Genomic DNA, 14,242 nt, shown 5'->3' on the forward strand with positions numbered 1-14,242 from the left:
ATCTGTTATTTGTAGACTCTTTAATACTGGCCATTCTGACTAGTGTGAGGTGTATCTCATTGCAGTTTTTATTTGCATTTCTCTAATAATTAACAGTGTTGCCCATTAGCCATCTGAATGTCTTCTTTGGAGAAATATCTATTTAGATCTTCTGCCCATTTTTCAACTGGGTTATTTTGGAAATTAGGCCCTTGACCATTGCATCATTTGCAAACATCTTCTCCCATTCCATAGGTCATCTTTTCATTTTATGGTTTTCTTTGCTGTACAAAAAGCTTGTATGTTTGAGTAGGTCCCACTTGTTTCTTTTTGCTTTTACTTCTATTACCTTGGGAGACTGACCTAAGATGACATGGGCACGATTTATGTCAACGTATATTTAAAGACTGTAAAAATAAGCGAAGGCCTATAGCTCACCTTCAACAGTGTCCAGTTTCCAACTTACCGGCTAAATTCCTGGCGTACTCCCTCTTCCCATCAAGCATTCTTGTATATACCTGTGCACCAGGAGTTTCTCCTTCAAAAATTTCTAATAACTAAACTCACTTTTAAAATAGATTTCACAATCCTGTCCCTAAACAACCAACGAGGATTTAAATGAAAATTGACCTGTTCATTGTTACATTTTCTCTTCCTCCAACTGGGTTCAGAATGCTTTTCCCTTTTATGAGAAATACGTGGCTCTACAACAGGGCTTGGTAAACTATGGCCTATGGGCTGAATCTAGCCCACTGCTTCTTTTTCTAAGTTTTAATAGAACACGGCCATGCCCATGTGTGTGCCTATCATGGCCTTGCCCCCAAGTTTCCACACCATCTGTGGCTGCTTTTACACCATAGTGGCACAGCTGAACAGCTCCAACAGAGGTCTGTAAGTCCTAAAACATTTACTGTCTAGCCCTGAAAAAGCCTGCTGACTCCCAATTTACAACAATAGTTACAGAAGAGATGTCAGATCAACAGAATAAAATGTAAATTACTTATCCGTGGATGAAAAATGTTGCCTGATGTGTCAGCAAACAAAGGATATTGCAGCCATTAAGCTATCAGCCACCTGCCACCCAACTGTACACCCTGAGGGGTTCAGGATAGAGAAAAGCAGGATATCGGCCCTTGACAGTTGAGGTGCACACCAAAGGAATCATTTCAGTGAGGCCAGACTCCTGCATGTCCCCATACCTGGAAAAGTGCTACGTTCATTAACTTGAGATGCCTGGGTGTCCCTACTAGTCATCGGTTGATATGCCAGACTACTGGGCCTTTGTTGCAGAAACTCCTGTATATCCTACCCCTTCCCTTACCTCTTTAGAGCGGTCCCTCAGAGCCTTCTGAGAGGCGGTCTTCGGGGCTTAAGTCAGAGACTCCACCTAATAAAACATAATTCTCAGCTTTTAGGCTGTGCAGTTTCCAGTCAACCTATTTTACAAAACAGAGCTGTCCAAGTCTTACAAGTCACTCACCTCTCCAGAGTGTAACTAGCCAGCTGTTGGGAATGCAGAGAGAACCAAGGGAAGAAGCCAGAGGAGGACCACACTCAGATGAGGCAAGGACCATAAGGATGCCCTGCTGGCATGAGACCCAGCAGTCCTCTACAGGAGAGGCTGTGTGAGGTCTCCCAGCCACCAGATGGTTTCCCTTCTCCGATCTCACTCTCTACCTTCCTGTGATACAGTAAAAGCTGTTCACTTTCTAGCTACCTCTGGTCACGGGGCTGTATGAATATAAACGATCATAGCAAAGTCTCGGATTTAAGACTTTTATTTTGCACTTCCTGCCCTCAAGACCCCTACCCTTCACAAGGAGAAGAAATGATTACTTTGACTCCAGGGCTCAGTGAGTGCCTAAGCTTTGGCAGCGGCCTTGTAATGGGTCAGAGTGCGGGCAGAAGGGTCTGTGGCGCTGGTCCACCTGGGCATCCAGTAATGGGGCAGCCAGTCGGCACGGCCCGGGTAGTGGTTTTCAAAGATCTGACGGTAGTAATAGCCTTCTTTTGTTTTGGGGGTGTTGATGGGAAATTTCTGGGCTGCGCTTGCCATCGCTGCATCATCAACCTGCAAGAGAATCAGGACAGGACAGAAGTGAAATGGCCTTATAAATGGCACAGAAATATATGTACTTAATCTGGTTTCACAAAAACAAAAATCAAACAAAAAAAAAGAAAAGACATCTCTGAATACTGAGAGACTCTTTTAATCCCTTAGAAACTGCTAAAATACCCTACTGTACATAGCTGCAGTGACCTTTCAGGCACATTCACACGCATAGTTCTCCAAAGTGGTGGCTCTAAGCATTTGATTCTTTCGTGTATAAGTCTGGCACCCAACAGGTGCCCCAAAATATGTAAGATAAAAGTCAGAGGGGACCACTGAGTCTCCTCTCTGTATTCTAGATGCTACTTATAATCCTTCATGCTACTTAATTTTTACAGAATCCTTGAAATTTAAAAGAAGTATTATTTATAGGGAATCCCTCCTACAGTCACAAAACATTTACATTAAATACAAAATGAACAGTGATTACAACTTTGCATCCAGTTGTCTTATTCCATAAAATATACTTTTATGATACCTGATGTTCAATATAGTCCTGTAAAATCCTAAACCAGGAATTTTTAACTGAGGTTATTCCATCACTGAAGGCTTCTTTTGGTCGCCAGAGAATCTCTTTAGGTATCAGATTGGAGTCCTCAAATGTCTCTCTCAGGAGATGCTTTTCTATCCCATTCTGACATGAAAATGAAAGGAGTATCAGTAAAAGTTCTAAATATGACCAGTATCAACGGACAGTTTTTACCTTAAGTTGATTTACCCACCTTGGGAACTCTCATATCTGGTGGCAGAGACAAGTAGTAGGAAGAAAAGCGATGATCCAAGAAAGGGACTCTCAATTCAAGGCTTAAAAAGGAAAACGAAATCTAAATCAAAATGGATCTTTAGTGCCCGCCAGTTTTGATTCTGATTTAGTCTCCTAGGAATTCACCCAGCCTCTAAATGACGTTAAGATCATAAAGTCACTTTTACAGTCCTACATAACTGCCCTACACTAAATGCATGAGTACAAAAACCTTCACTCAAAATATGTATTATGTCGTCTAGGGAGTGAACAAACTACTGGAGAATAATTACTTTTACTTTCCCTTCTGTAATCTATGAAATATCTCAAAAAGCAGAAAAAGAATTATGAGTGATCTGAACATTAAGAATGGACTTTGCCTAGACTTTTCTGAGTCATAGCTTTTTCTAGGTGAGACTACTTATTATCCTATTAAAAACTGTGATGCCAATCTATGGCTATTATCTACCTGTCCTAACCAGGGTTCAAAAAACAGATGATGCGACCTCTGATGAAGAACACCATGGACCACTGATTTATACTGAATATGTTATTAATCAATTAGTAATAAAAACATCTGAATTCAGTTCATTCTCCAGCCTCCTATTATTTTCTAACCTAAGTGTGATTTGGTAGAAGCAACCAAAAGAGACTGTTTATCGCAAACAGTTGTTATTGTTGTTTAGTCACCCAGTTGTGCCTGGCTCTTCTGCGACCTCATGGACTGGACCCAACCAAGCTCCTCTGTTCATGGGATTTCCCAGGCAAGAATGCTGGAGTAGTGGGTTGCCATTTCCTTCTCCAGGGCATCTTTCTGACCCGGGGATTGAACCTGCCACTCCAGCATTGGGCAGGGGGATTCTTTACCACTGAGTCATCAGGGAAGCCCCATCACATACGGTTAAGAGTCTTTAAATGACCAGCTTTAAAAAGTGGTAACTTTCAATAATCAGAAATGATACCAAAGAAATCTATTTTATAAGCTTGATTAATCTCTTGCATCTTCACTTCCCTCTCCCCTACATGGTCCCCACAGCATCAAACAGACATGGCAAGCAAGCACTAAAGGCTTACTAAACTACATGAAGCTGTATAAGCTTTATTTCTCTTAAAAAGACCCCGAAGAGCTGCAAGTGCCTTTCCTCTCAGCTGCCCAGAAGTGGGCAGAATGTTATGTTTTCAAGACAGAAACTCCACCTGAAACCACCTATCCATGTACTCTCAGCCTGACAACACCGCTCTGATTCAGTTTACCGCTTCTGCACTACGAGACAAGCTTCATCTTTTCTATAAAAGGCATACTTCACAGCATATACTAAATGAAAAGAAAGGCTTTTGTTTTTTGAGGTTATTTTTATAATCACTTCCTAAAATATCAAGATACCCATGGGCAGCAGTAGTTCGATCTGCTCGGAGAACATCAAACAAGTAGAGTTCCCTTAGAAGCCGCTCACTCTCCTCCTCAGCTTTCTCCGGGGAAGGAGCCTGTTTACAAACAGAGCTGAAGTTAAAAATACACCCTTCAAGCTTTGCTTTTGGTACATGAAATTTCTTATTTCGTATTCTTGCACACAACTCCAACTCTAAAGGTGAGTAAGACAAAAAGACCAAAGCTTAGGGAAGAAAGTAAATGCTTTATGAAGTGTGCCTTCCCTCACTCCAAGACTGCTAGAACCAACAGATAAAATGACAGGTTCACGTTGTCCAAAGCCCGTAAGACAACAGGGGACTAAGAAATACCAGAAATGGGATTCTTATGTTAACTAGTTTTTAAAAGATGGGCATTATCTGACACAATTAAGACTTCTTTCTCACCCAAACAAATACAGACAGTATCAGATTTTCTCAAATGCCTCACAAAATACTCCAAGTGTTACTGTTATATCAAAAAAAGACAAGAGAAAGTGGTCAAATAATTCATACTTTTCTTCCCCTAGGACCAATATCCTTCCATTTGAGAATGCGTACCTTGTGAAAATATATATAACCCTGCGTAAGTTCATCTGAACCTTCTCCAGAGAAGATCACCACGCTATCTGTGTTCTTCCGAATGTACTTAGAAATTAAGTACATACCTTAAACAAGAGACAGAAATTATTGTTAATGTCCACATAACCCTCTACCAAAAATGCCTCTTACCTGGTTTCTGAAAATGGCAGCAAGCTTTGCTATTAGTTTAGACTCTGTTACTGTGAAGTAGTTTGCAAAATAATGACCTTTTATCTACAGTGCAACCCACTTATATGTACTTAATCTAAAAGTTGTACTGCTGTGATAACATAGCCCTTTCATAATTTTATATATAGGTTTTTAAATATTCCTGCTTTCAGACCAAGAATGTCTATCTGAAAATTTTGCTAAACAATGTTAAAAACGCTAAAAAAATTCTGCTGAACAATGACTCAAATGTCTTAAATTTGATAACTCTCACACCAGTATCACTACATGAAAATAATAAGTTGGGGTTTTGGTAGCCTAATTTTAATTTGGGGCTTCTTCCCTCATACTTACTCCCCATTCAGCATATTTCAAACACAGCAAAGCATGTTAAAAGATGCTGGTTGGTCCTGCTCCACAGCCCTGTAAACTAGTATTTGTTCTCGGGTTTTTTCATTATCACCTCCCTAGTGATACTTTTTAGATCTTTTCCCCTAATCTCCTTCACCAATGAAATATTAGTACCAGAAATACTGTATATCTAAGTACTTTGGAAAGCCAGAAACCACAGTCATACCGAAGATTTTTGCCCTTCAAGAAATCATTTTTGCTCCTTTGGGAGAGAAAGCACTCCAGTGATGTTACTGCAAAGTTTAAAGCATGAGAATCCAGACTCTAAACTTTGCAATGGAATCCTTTTGGATTCTGAGTTCCTTAAAAGAGAGGTGTGTCTAAGCCAATAGCGTTTAGCAGCTCAGCAATATTTGGCCAGTCTGATCTGGAGTATAATTATGATCTCAGTATGTACCCACAGGGCAAAGCAAGTATTTATTCCTAGACAATAATAGTTATTGATGGACTATTTACCAAAATATATCTAAAACGAGGATTCCTTACAGAAACTAGTTAGAACGTATAGTCCAACAAACTTTTATATAGAAAAGCAGGGGGAAAGACAGTACAGAAAACTACACATCTACGCTTTGAAGGAATATAAATAGTGATACCAAAATGTGGAAGTTTAACTATATATACTTAATTCTTCAGGAATTAAGAAATTCTTAAATGTTTTGTCTCCAACAACTGCTGACACAGGAATTTTACCTGAGTTCATTCATGAGTACTGTTCTTTAAACAACTACTTGAAATAGTAGCTTTTAAACCTTACACTCTTTTCAGTATTAAAATATTTTGGGGATCATAAAATACCTTACCTACTGAAGCACGGACTGTTGTAATATCGTAAGTTTCCAAGGAAAATATGACTTCATCCAGGACCTGAATGCCTTCCTCAGAGTTAAAGAGGACTTCATGGTGTTCGCTCCCAATATGATTTGCCACCTGATTACATAAAGAAATATGCATATGCCTGGTTTTCAAAGAAAAGGACTAATCTTTCAAGAAAAAACTGTGGTTTTTTTCAGCCATTTCATACAGTATGTGGGATCTTAGGTCCCCGACCAGGGACCAAGCTCATGACCCTTGCTTTGGAAGCTCAGTCTTAACTACTAGACCACCAGGGAAGTTCCAGAAAAGGAAAACTCTCAAAAATGAAACAGTAGTTCATAACACATCATGAATTAACAATGGTGGAAAACAAGTAAGACAAACTGAGAGGAAATGATTTCACAGGCCACCACAGTAAGGGGAAATGATTCTCCAGGCCACTGCATACAAGCCCCATTAGTCTGGCTCCCCTGTGTCCCCCAGGGTCTGCCCTCCACTGACCACAAGAGGTAGACCTCCTGTCTGCCCTCTCTCTCCAAGACTTCACCCCAACAAGCATGGCGTCCACTCCCCTCATGCTGATTTTATCTCCTTTTGGCCCTCCTGCAATGCCTCAGTTTACATCTAGAATGCTACTTCTAAACTAAATGGCCCCTCCTCTCAGTTTTCTCTGGCTCTTGCGGATTCATTCAGCATCAGTCAACTGGCTTTCACACCACTCTAGACCCTTGTCATCCACTCCATGGAAGTTCCAGAGGGGGAACAGGTGTGCCACGCACTGAATGTGTACAACGTTCTCTCTGCCCACAGTCCTAAATAGGATCTTATAAAGAAACTGAAAAGCAACAACAACAGCTAACACTCTAAGTACTTACTACACGCTAGGTTCTATCCCACACACTTTATATGAACTATGTAATTTTCACCTCAAAACTGTGCCACAGTAGATATGAGCACTCCCATTACATGAGTGTGGGACTGTGTGCTAAAGTGAAGATTTGAAACCAACAATCAGGCTCCAAAGCCTTCAGCCCTAACCACTCTACTATGCCCTTACTCTTCAAAGGACAGGATTACCATCATTGGGTTTTATGAGGATTGTGTGGCCCACAGAAGATAAAAGTACCCAAAATACAGTGTACAGCACAAGTGATTTTCAATAGGCGTTTCATTCCATTTTAATATATTTAATTCAAAACAATTACCTAAGTCAATACAGCAGCAAAGTATAGAACCATCAATTATTAACAAGTCTGTCTTAACCACTTAACAGGAAGAGGCAGTGTCTTACCTTTCTAGCAGCTAGTAAATCGGGACTGTCTTCCATGCCAATCGCAAATGTCTGGAGAGGGTACTGTACTTGGGCCTCTTTTAGCTGCTTCAACAGAGTGGCAGCAACCAAACTGGAATCCAAGCCACCTGTGAGCAAGAAAGAAAGTGTGGTGGATATGGGCCTTACCTAAGAGGGGAGCAGAGATGATTTACATTCCTCCTAAGCACCAAGATTAGAGTTTTGCCTTTAAAATCCCCAAGTTTTATAAACTGAAAATCACCCTGAGTAAGAAAAATCTAACAGTTAACCTGTCATAATAGTAACTGTACTCAAACTGGTTAAAAGCCACTATGCCAAAGAACTGATGCTTTTGAACTGTGGTGCTGGAGAAGACTCTTGAGAGTCCCTTGGACAGGAAGGAAATCAAACTAGTCAATCCTAAAGGAAATCAACCCTGAATATTCATTGGAAGGACTGATGCTGAAGCTCCAATACTTTGGCCACCTGACGCGAGGAGCTGACTCATTGGAAAAGACCCTGATGCTGGGAAAGACTGAGGGCAAGAGGAGAAGAGGGTAACAAAGAAGGAGATGGTTGGATGGCATCATGGACTCAATGGACATGAGTTTGAGCAAACTCTGGGAGATAGTGAAGGACAGGGGAAGCCTGGTGTGCTGCAGTCCATGGGGCTGCAAAGAGTTGGACACTACTTAGTGAGTGACTGAACACCAACAAAAAACACTACACATTCTAGGGCTTACATAAAGACTGTGGAGTAGGAGGACATGAACATTCTAAAACATGTTTACTAGCTCACTCATGCCAATACAATTATAGTATAACTTTATGTTGCTGTATTATTTTGAATATTGAAAGCAACTTACAGAAAACTTTTTCATCCTGTAATGGAGGAAAGGTTGAATCAATAGTAAGTATTTTAAGTAATAAGTATTTTATAGTCTAAGCCTCCAGGATAGTTATAAATCATTTAAATTACATATGCATAAAGTGTAATTAGATTTTTTTAAGCTGACTTCACCTGATAAAAGGCAGCCAATCCTTCTGTCCGTCATCAAACGTTTCTTAACGGCATTGTCGAAAAGAATCCGGAGGTTGCTCTTCACAGTTTCTATCTCAAAACCTATTAACACATAAAGGAAATGAAACAGCTGCAGAAAGGTCTGGGCTGAATTATTTACTGAAACAGGTATGCAATCATCCACCTCTATCACGATGGCATTTGCTCAACAGTGAAGCAGGCCAAATTTCAGTGTGTCATCACCTTCAAGTTAAAAAGGAAACAGATTTGCAAACTGATGTCATTTCAGTGATGTGAGAGTACAGTTTTCCTGTACTCTCAGGGCGAGAGGTGGGGAACAGGTGGATGGGCATCTGCTCTCTCACCTGGGAAGAGCTTCTCCACGTTGTCATACAGGGCATGCAGAGGCTCGTCTCTACAGTGATGGTATTTCACCATTTCCACCGATGCTACTTTGCCATTTGGCTTTAAGTCCAAAACTTCATAATGTCCTGGCGAAAAAGGCTCCACTTTTAAAAAAGGAGTCATGGAGTGCTTCAAGTTAACAAGTCCTACAAAATCAAAAAGATAAATTTATTCAAATGAGGATAATACTTCTTAGTAACTTTCATGTCTAAATTCCTCTTTATTTTCTCTTTTTAATACAAATACAATGTTCACTGCATAAGCAAAATAGGAAAAATATAATTACCTCAAACCCTACTAGAAAGGTAATAGTGTACAGAGATATACAGAAAAATTACACTGGTTTCTAATAATTTAAGGCAATAAGAAAACCTCCAATGTTTAATTTCTTTTCCCTAGCTGGAATTTCTGATTTTAATAAATCTATTTTCTTTACTAAGCAAAGAAAAGATACATTTATTAAACAAAAAGATGGACTTGCAATTTAATTTTACGATACCCTGGCAGTCATTTGTCATCCCTGAGTCATTTTTTTAAAAAAACAGCTATGGTTCTCCGTCCTTTAATAAGCAAAATGATCCACTGTGAAGGTGCTTTAAACTCAGATATCCCTTATGTAGTTATTACATACTGTGTGTGAGTTAAATGTTATAATTTAAAGTTTTACTGTAAATAGTAACAGCCTGTCTACACAGAATACTTATGATGTACAATTTGAGTTTGTTAACCCAGGAATCTACTGTGTAGTATGGAATTCAAACAGCAAATGAGATCCAGATCTTACCACCCACCAGGAAACCTCACGTGAGGCACACAGCCCCTGCGGAAGTTGAGGGCAATTACGATTTAAAGCACCAGGACCAAATGAGTTTTAGATAGTCTATTCTGGAAGCACTGAGAAAGGAAAACTGCTGTAGTACCCCAGATGAGACCTGTTGTTTAGAAAAGGGCAGTTAAAGATGTAAAAAAAAAAATTGCAAGTCAAGAAATTTCAGAGGGTAAACTGGATGTGAGACTATATTCCGTATCAAGGTTATCATAGACAATGTGGAAGTAAGGACTCTATTTTTCCCTTGTGTTCTTTGCTGGGCTTCCCTAACAGCACTTTGGGTGAATAATGTATGTACTTGCTCTTTCTCGTATGATCACATCAAGTGAGAAAGAATTTAAACAATGAAGCAAAAAAGCAGACAAGGGGGTAGGTCACAGTTTAGCATATCATTGCTGCCTAGCTAGGACATAAACAGTGACTGTCTTTCTCAACTTCATTGTCAAAAAATGATAAATATGATGTACAAGTATTTTCTTCCATTCTGTGGGTTGAGTTTTCACTATCCTGATGGTGTCCTCTCAAGTACAAGAATGTTTAATTTTGATGAAATCCAATTTATCTATTTTTCCCTTGTTGTTTGTGCTTTTGGTGTCATATCAAAGAAATCTTTGCAAAATCGAAGGTCATGAAGATTTACCCCTATGCTTTCTCCTGAGTTTTATAGTTTCAGTGCTTACTAAAGTTTTAGTTTTACTATAAAGTTTTAGTCGGAGAAGGCAATGGCACCCCACTCCAGTACTCCTGCCTGGATAATCCCATGGACGGAGGAGCATGGAAGGCTGCAGTCCATGGGGTTGCTGAGGGTCAGACACGACTGAGTGACTTCACTTTCACTTTTCACTTTCATACATTGGAGAAGGAAATGGCAACCCACTCCAGTGTTCTTGCCTGGAGAATCCCAGGGACGGTGGAGCCTGGTGGGCTGCCATCTATGGGGTTGCACAGAGTCGGACATGACTGAAGTGACTTAGCAGTAGCAGTAAAGTTTTAGCGCTTACTTTAGTGATCAAATTTTAGAATTTGATCCACTCTGATTTTTATAAATGGTGTGAGGTAATGGTTTAACTGGTGTTTTTTTTTTGGCATGTGTCAACTTGTCCCAACATCATTTGTTGAAAAGACTATTCTTTGTCCATCGAATGGTCCTGATACCCTAACTGACAATCAGTTGACTGCAGATGTATGGATGCACTTCTGGACTCTTAGCTCTATGATCTATATGTCTATCTTTCTGCTAGTACCATACTGTCCTGATTACCCTTGCTTTGTAGTACATTTTGAAGTCAGGAAGGGAGAGTCCTCCTACTTTATTCTTTATCAAGATTGCTTCAGTTATTCTGAATCCTTTGCAATTCCCTAAGGATTTCAGAGTCAGCTTGTCAATTTCTACAAAGTAATCACCTGGGATACTGACAGAGATCATGTTGAATGTGTAGATCCATTAGGGGAGTCTGTGCCAACTTAACAATGGTAAGTTTTCAATCCATGATCATGGGATGCTTTCCAATTTCTTTAGATCTTCTTTCAACAATGTTTTACAGTTTTCAGCATGCAGTTTTGTACTTCTGTTACATTTATTCCAAATATTTTATTCTTTTTAATGCTATTTATAAACATAGAGTAAATCATGTGGTCACTCCTCGGTATATACCCAAGAAAAATGAAACCACACGAAAACTTGTACCCAAATATGTAGAGAAACACTATTCATAAAAGCCAATTGTCCATCAACTGACAAAAGGATAAACAGTGGATGAACAGAATGTGGTATATCCAGGTAATGGAATATCTTCAGGTCATAAAACGTAAATAAAAAGAAGTAAGTACTGATAACATGTTACAACATAGACAAACCTTGGAAACATTATAGGACCACACAGGATATGACTCCATTGGTATGTAATGGCCAGAATAGGGAAATCCTCATAGAATGACTGGCGGTTGGCTGGGACTGGAGGTGGGGAAGGAGGAAGAAGACAGGGACAGGGAGTTTAACGCTTAATGACTATAAAGGGATGGGGAGTGACCGCTTAAGAGTACAAGGCTTAGTTTTGAGATGATAAAAAAACAAAATTCTAAATTGACTAGTGTTGGTTGCAGATATCTATGAACATACTAAAAACCACTGAACTGTACCCTTCAAATGGATGAATTGTATGGCATGTAAATTATACCCCAAGAAAGCTGTTTAAAAAGCGCTGAATAAAATGACTTTGTGGAACAGCCTGACACGGTACCACAGCGCAGTAACTGCAGGACTGGCCAACCTTCCCGTCACCATGTGACACAGGGAAACTTGGAAACACACATGGGACCAAACCAGATGCAGAACCTATTAGCACAGCAAAACTTATATGACTTCACTACAGATCTATCCTTACAGGATAGATCCTTACAGGATCACAGAATTTTAAGTGCTAAAAAGGAGACTCCAGCTCCGTGGTTAAAAAAAAAAGGAGGCCTAGAAACTCCACGACTAACATAGTCACTTGTAAAAAATTGGGTTGCCCCATTTGTATATATGGATTGGATTAGATTTGTAAATATGGTCTAGAAGAAAACACGGAATCAGGACAATAATGAAAAACCACAGAAAAACTCTATCATTACCTTTAGCTTCTGAACACACGGCCAAAAACCCATCTTCCGTCATGGCTTTAAACAAAGGTCGCACTCCGTAGGTATCTCTGCCCAAGAACACTTTCTTATTGGCAGTATCCAGCAAAATAAACGCAAATACTCCATCCAGCATACAAACTGTTTGTTCAATTCCTCCTTTGTCATAGAGATGAAGGATTATTTCACCATCCACTTTGGTCTGGTATTCAAATTCAAAATGGTGTTGCAGCTTAAGGAAACAATAGCAAAATGAAAATGTTACAGAATCCTGTGCTTTCACTAATTTTTTTTTTTTTATTGCAAAGTTGCTTCAGCATTTTTGTGCTCTATAATTTTGTGTACCTTAGTGATGTGATTTAAAAGAATCATGCCATTATCAAAATATAGCTTGTTTGAACTCAGAATCAAATTGTAACATAAAGCTAAGCCCATGAGAACTTTAGGCGCATTCTGATAAATAGAAGACAAAGATAATGTACCTCTGTATTATATGGAGGGATGGAAATGGATATTATATAGACACCATATATGTAATACATGTGTAGTTGCTGTTGCTTAGTCTCTAAGTCACATCCAACTCTTCTGTGACCCCCTGGACTGTAGCCCGCCAGGCTCATCTGTCCATGGGATTTCCAAGGCAAGAATACTGGAGTGAGTTGCCATGCCCTTCTCCAGGGGATCTTCCTGTCCCAGGGATAAAAACCTACATCTCCTGCATTGGCAGGAGGATTCTTTATTGCTGAGCCACTGGGGAAACCTAATACATGTGTATTTACATAAGTAGGTAAGTTAAGTAAATAGACTGTCCAGGTGTCATGACACTAAAAATGTGTCCTCTGAAACACTTCCTATGAAAACAGAAAGCAATGGACGATTCCATCACGATGATGGAGACAAATAGTCCAAAACAAAGTTGCTGGCCCTAGGGAGGTCTACGGCATCCCATTCTTCCACATTAGGCATTAAAGCTACTTCTCAGGGACGGACAAAATGATGATGTTGAAGCTTTATTCATCCACCTCCTCCTGGGGAACAACAAAGATACCATCACACCCACCACACGTAGAGAGGGTTTCATTAAATCAGGCCCAAACTCCTGTGGCTCTCCGTTACCACTGGTAAATCGTGAGGGTGCGAAGTTCTCAGTGTGTCCCTCTTTCTTTGTACTTACTCATATTTTTGGCTGATAATAGAGAAGAGGTTCACATAAACAAAATCAAATGGAAATGCTGGGTAGATTTGAACACTTAGAACATGTTTTTAAAATTTAAGAAGTCTCTATGCTTGTATGACCTGAAAAGCATGCTTCACAACAACACTCACTCTTTAATTTCTTAACTTTTTGCCTAAAAGCTTAGAACTGTCCAAAGATGGGCTCTGGCCACTTTCAGTGACCACGAAGTCACCTCTTGGTCACCTCTCCCCGCTCTGAGAGACTGTGTGTGGTGATCTCTGTCACGAGGAGGCAGGGGTTGCAGAGGGTCTTCTGCTGCCTTTTGGGCTTATTAAGTACCTGCAGGATAAATAAGCCTACAACACTCGATGACTTTCAGCCAGCAACAGCTTCCAACCTACCCTCCACGACCACCCCATCACCATGGCTCTTTGGCCTAAAGCTCACAGGTAGTTTTTTGGTTCATGATTCACATGTACACTGCCCACTCTCTTGAAGCCCCCAATTCCCTGCCACCATCCAGCTACAACACTGTTGTTTGACGTGCTGGCTGCAGCTTTCTGAAGTGCTCCCCTCCGTGAGAGGGCCTTCTCTCTGCCCAGCCTGCACTCATATTCTTCTCTCTGATGGGTCTCCATCCACTCCCAACACACTGCTGGCTATATTTTGCAGTAAATTTTATTTT

The 14,242-nt window shown here is 40.1% G+C and overlaps 1 protein-coding gene across 11 annotated transcripts in view; it reads right to left on the bottom strand.

Moving 5' to 3' along the window:
* Nucleotides 1–1,741: 1,741 nt before the first annotated feature.
* The window catches only part of ASNS (asparagine synthetase (glutamine-hydrolyzing)), a 152,252-nt gene continuing 139,751 nt past the window's right edge, over nucleotides 1,742–14,242 (bottom strand). For all 11 annotated transcript variants that reach the window (XM_012176371.4, XM_060414508.1, XM_042248391.1 and 8 more), the window contains 10 exons: nucleotides 12,375–12,612; nucleotides 8,893–9,078; nucleotides 8,528–8,629; nucleotides 7,507–7,634; nucleotides 6,203–6,329; nucleotides 4,800–4,906; nucleotides 4,216–4,316; nucleotides 2,812–2,893; nucleotides 2,568–2,723; nucleotides 1,742–2,050 (listed from right to left, as the gene is read on the bottom strand). In XM_012176371.4, coding sequence (XP_012031761.2) covers nucleotides 1,841–2,050; nucleotides 2,568–2,723; nucleotides 2,812–2,893; nucleotides 4,216–4,316; nucleotides 4,800–4,906; nucleotides 6,203–6,329; nucleotides 7,507–7,634; nucleotides 8,528–8,629; nucleotides 8,893–9,078; nucleotides 12,375–12,612 — 1,437 coding nt within the window. In that variant the 3' untranslated portion in view covers nucleotides 1,742–1,840. The remainder of the gene's footprint in view (nucleotides 2,051–2,567; nucleotides 2,724–2,811; nucleotides 2,894–4,215; nucleotides 4,317–4,799; nucleotides 4,907–6,202; nucleotides 6,330–7,506; nucleotides 7,635–8,527; nucleotides 8,630–8,892; nucleotides 9,079–12,374; nucleotides 12,613–14,242) is intronic.

Source organism: Ovis aries, chromosome 4, assembly GCF_016772045.2.
Source record: "Ovis aries strain OAR_USU_Benz2616 breed Rambouillet chromosome 4, ARS-UI_Ramb_v3.0, whole genome shotgun sequence".
Taxonomy (NCBI): Eukaryota; Metazoa; Chordata; class Mammalia; order Artiodactyla; family Bovidae; genus Ovis; species Ovis aries.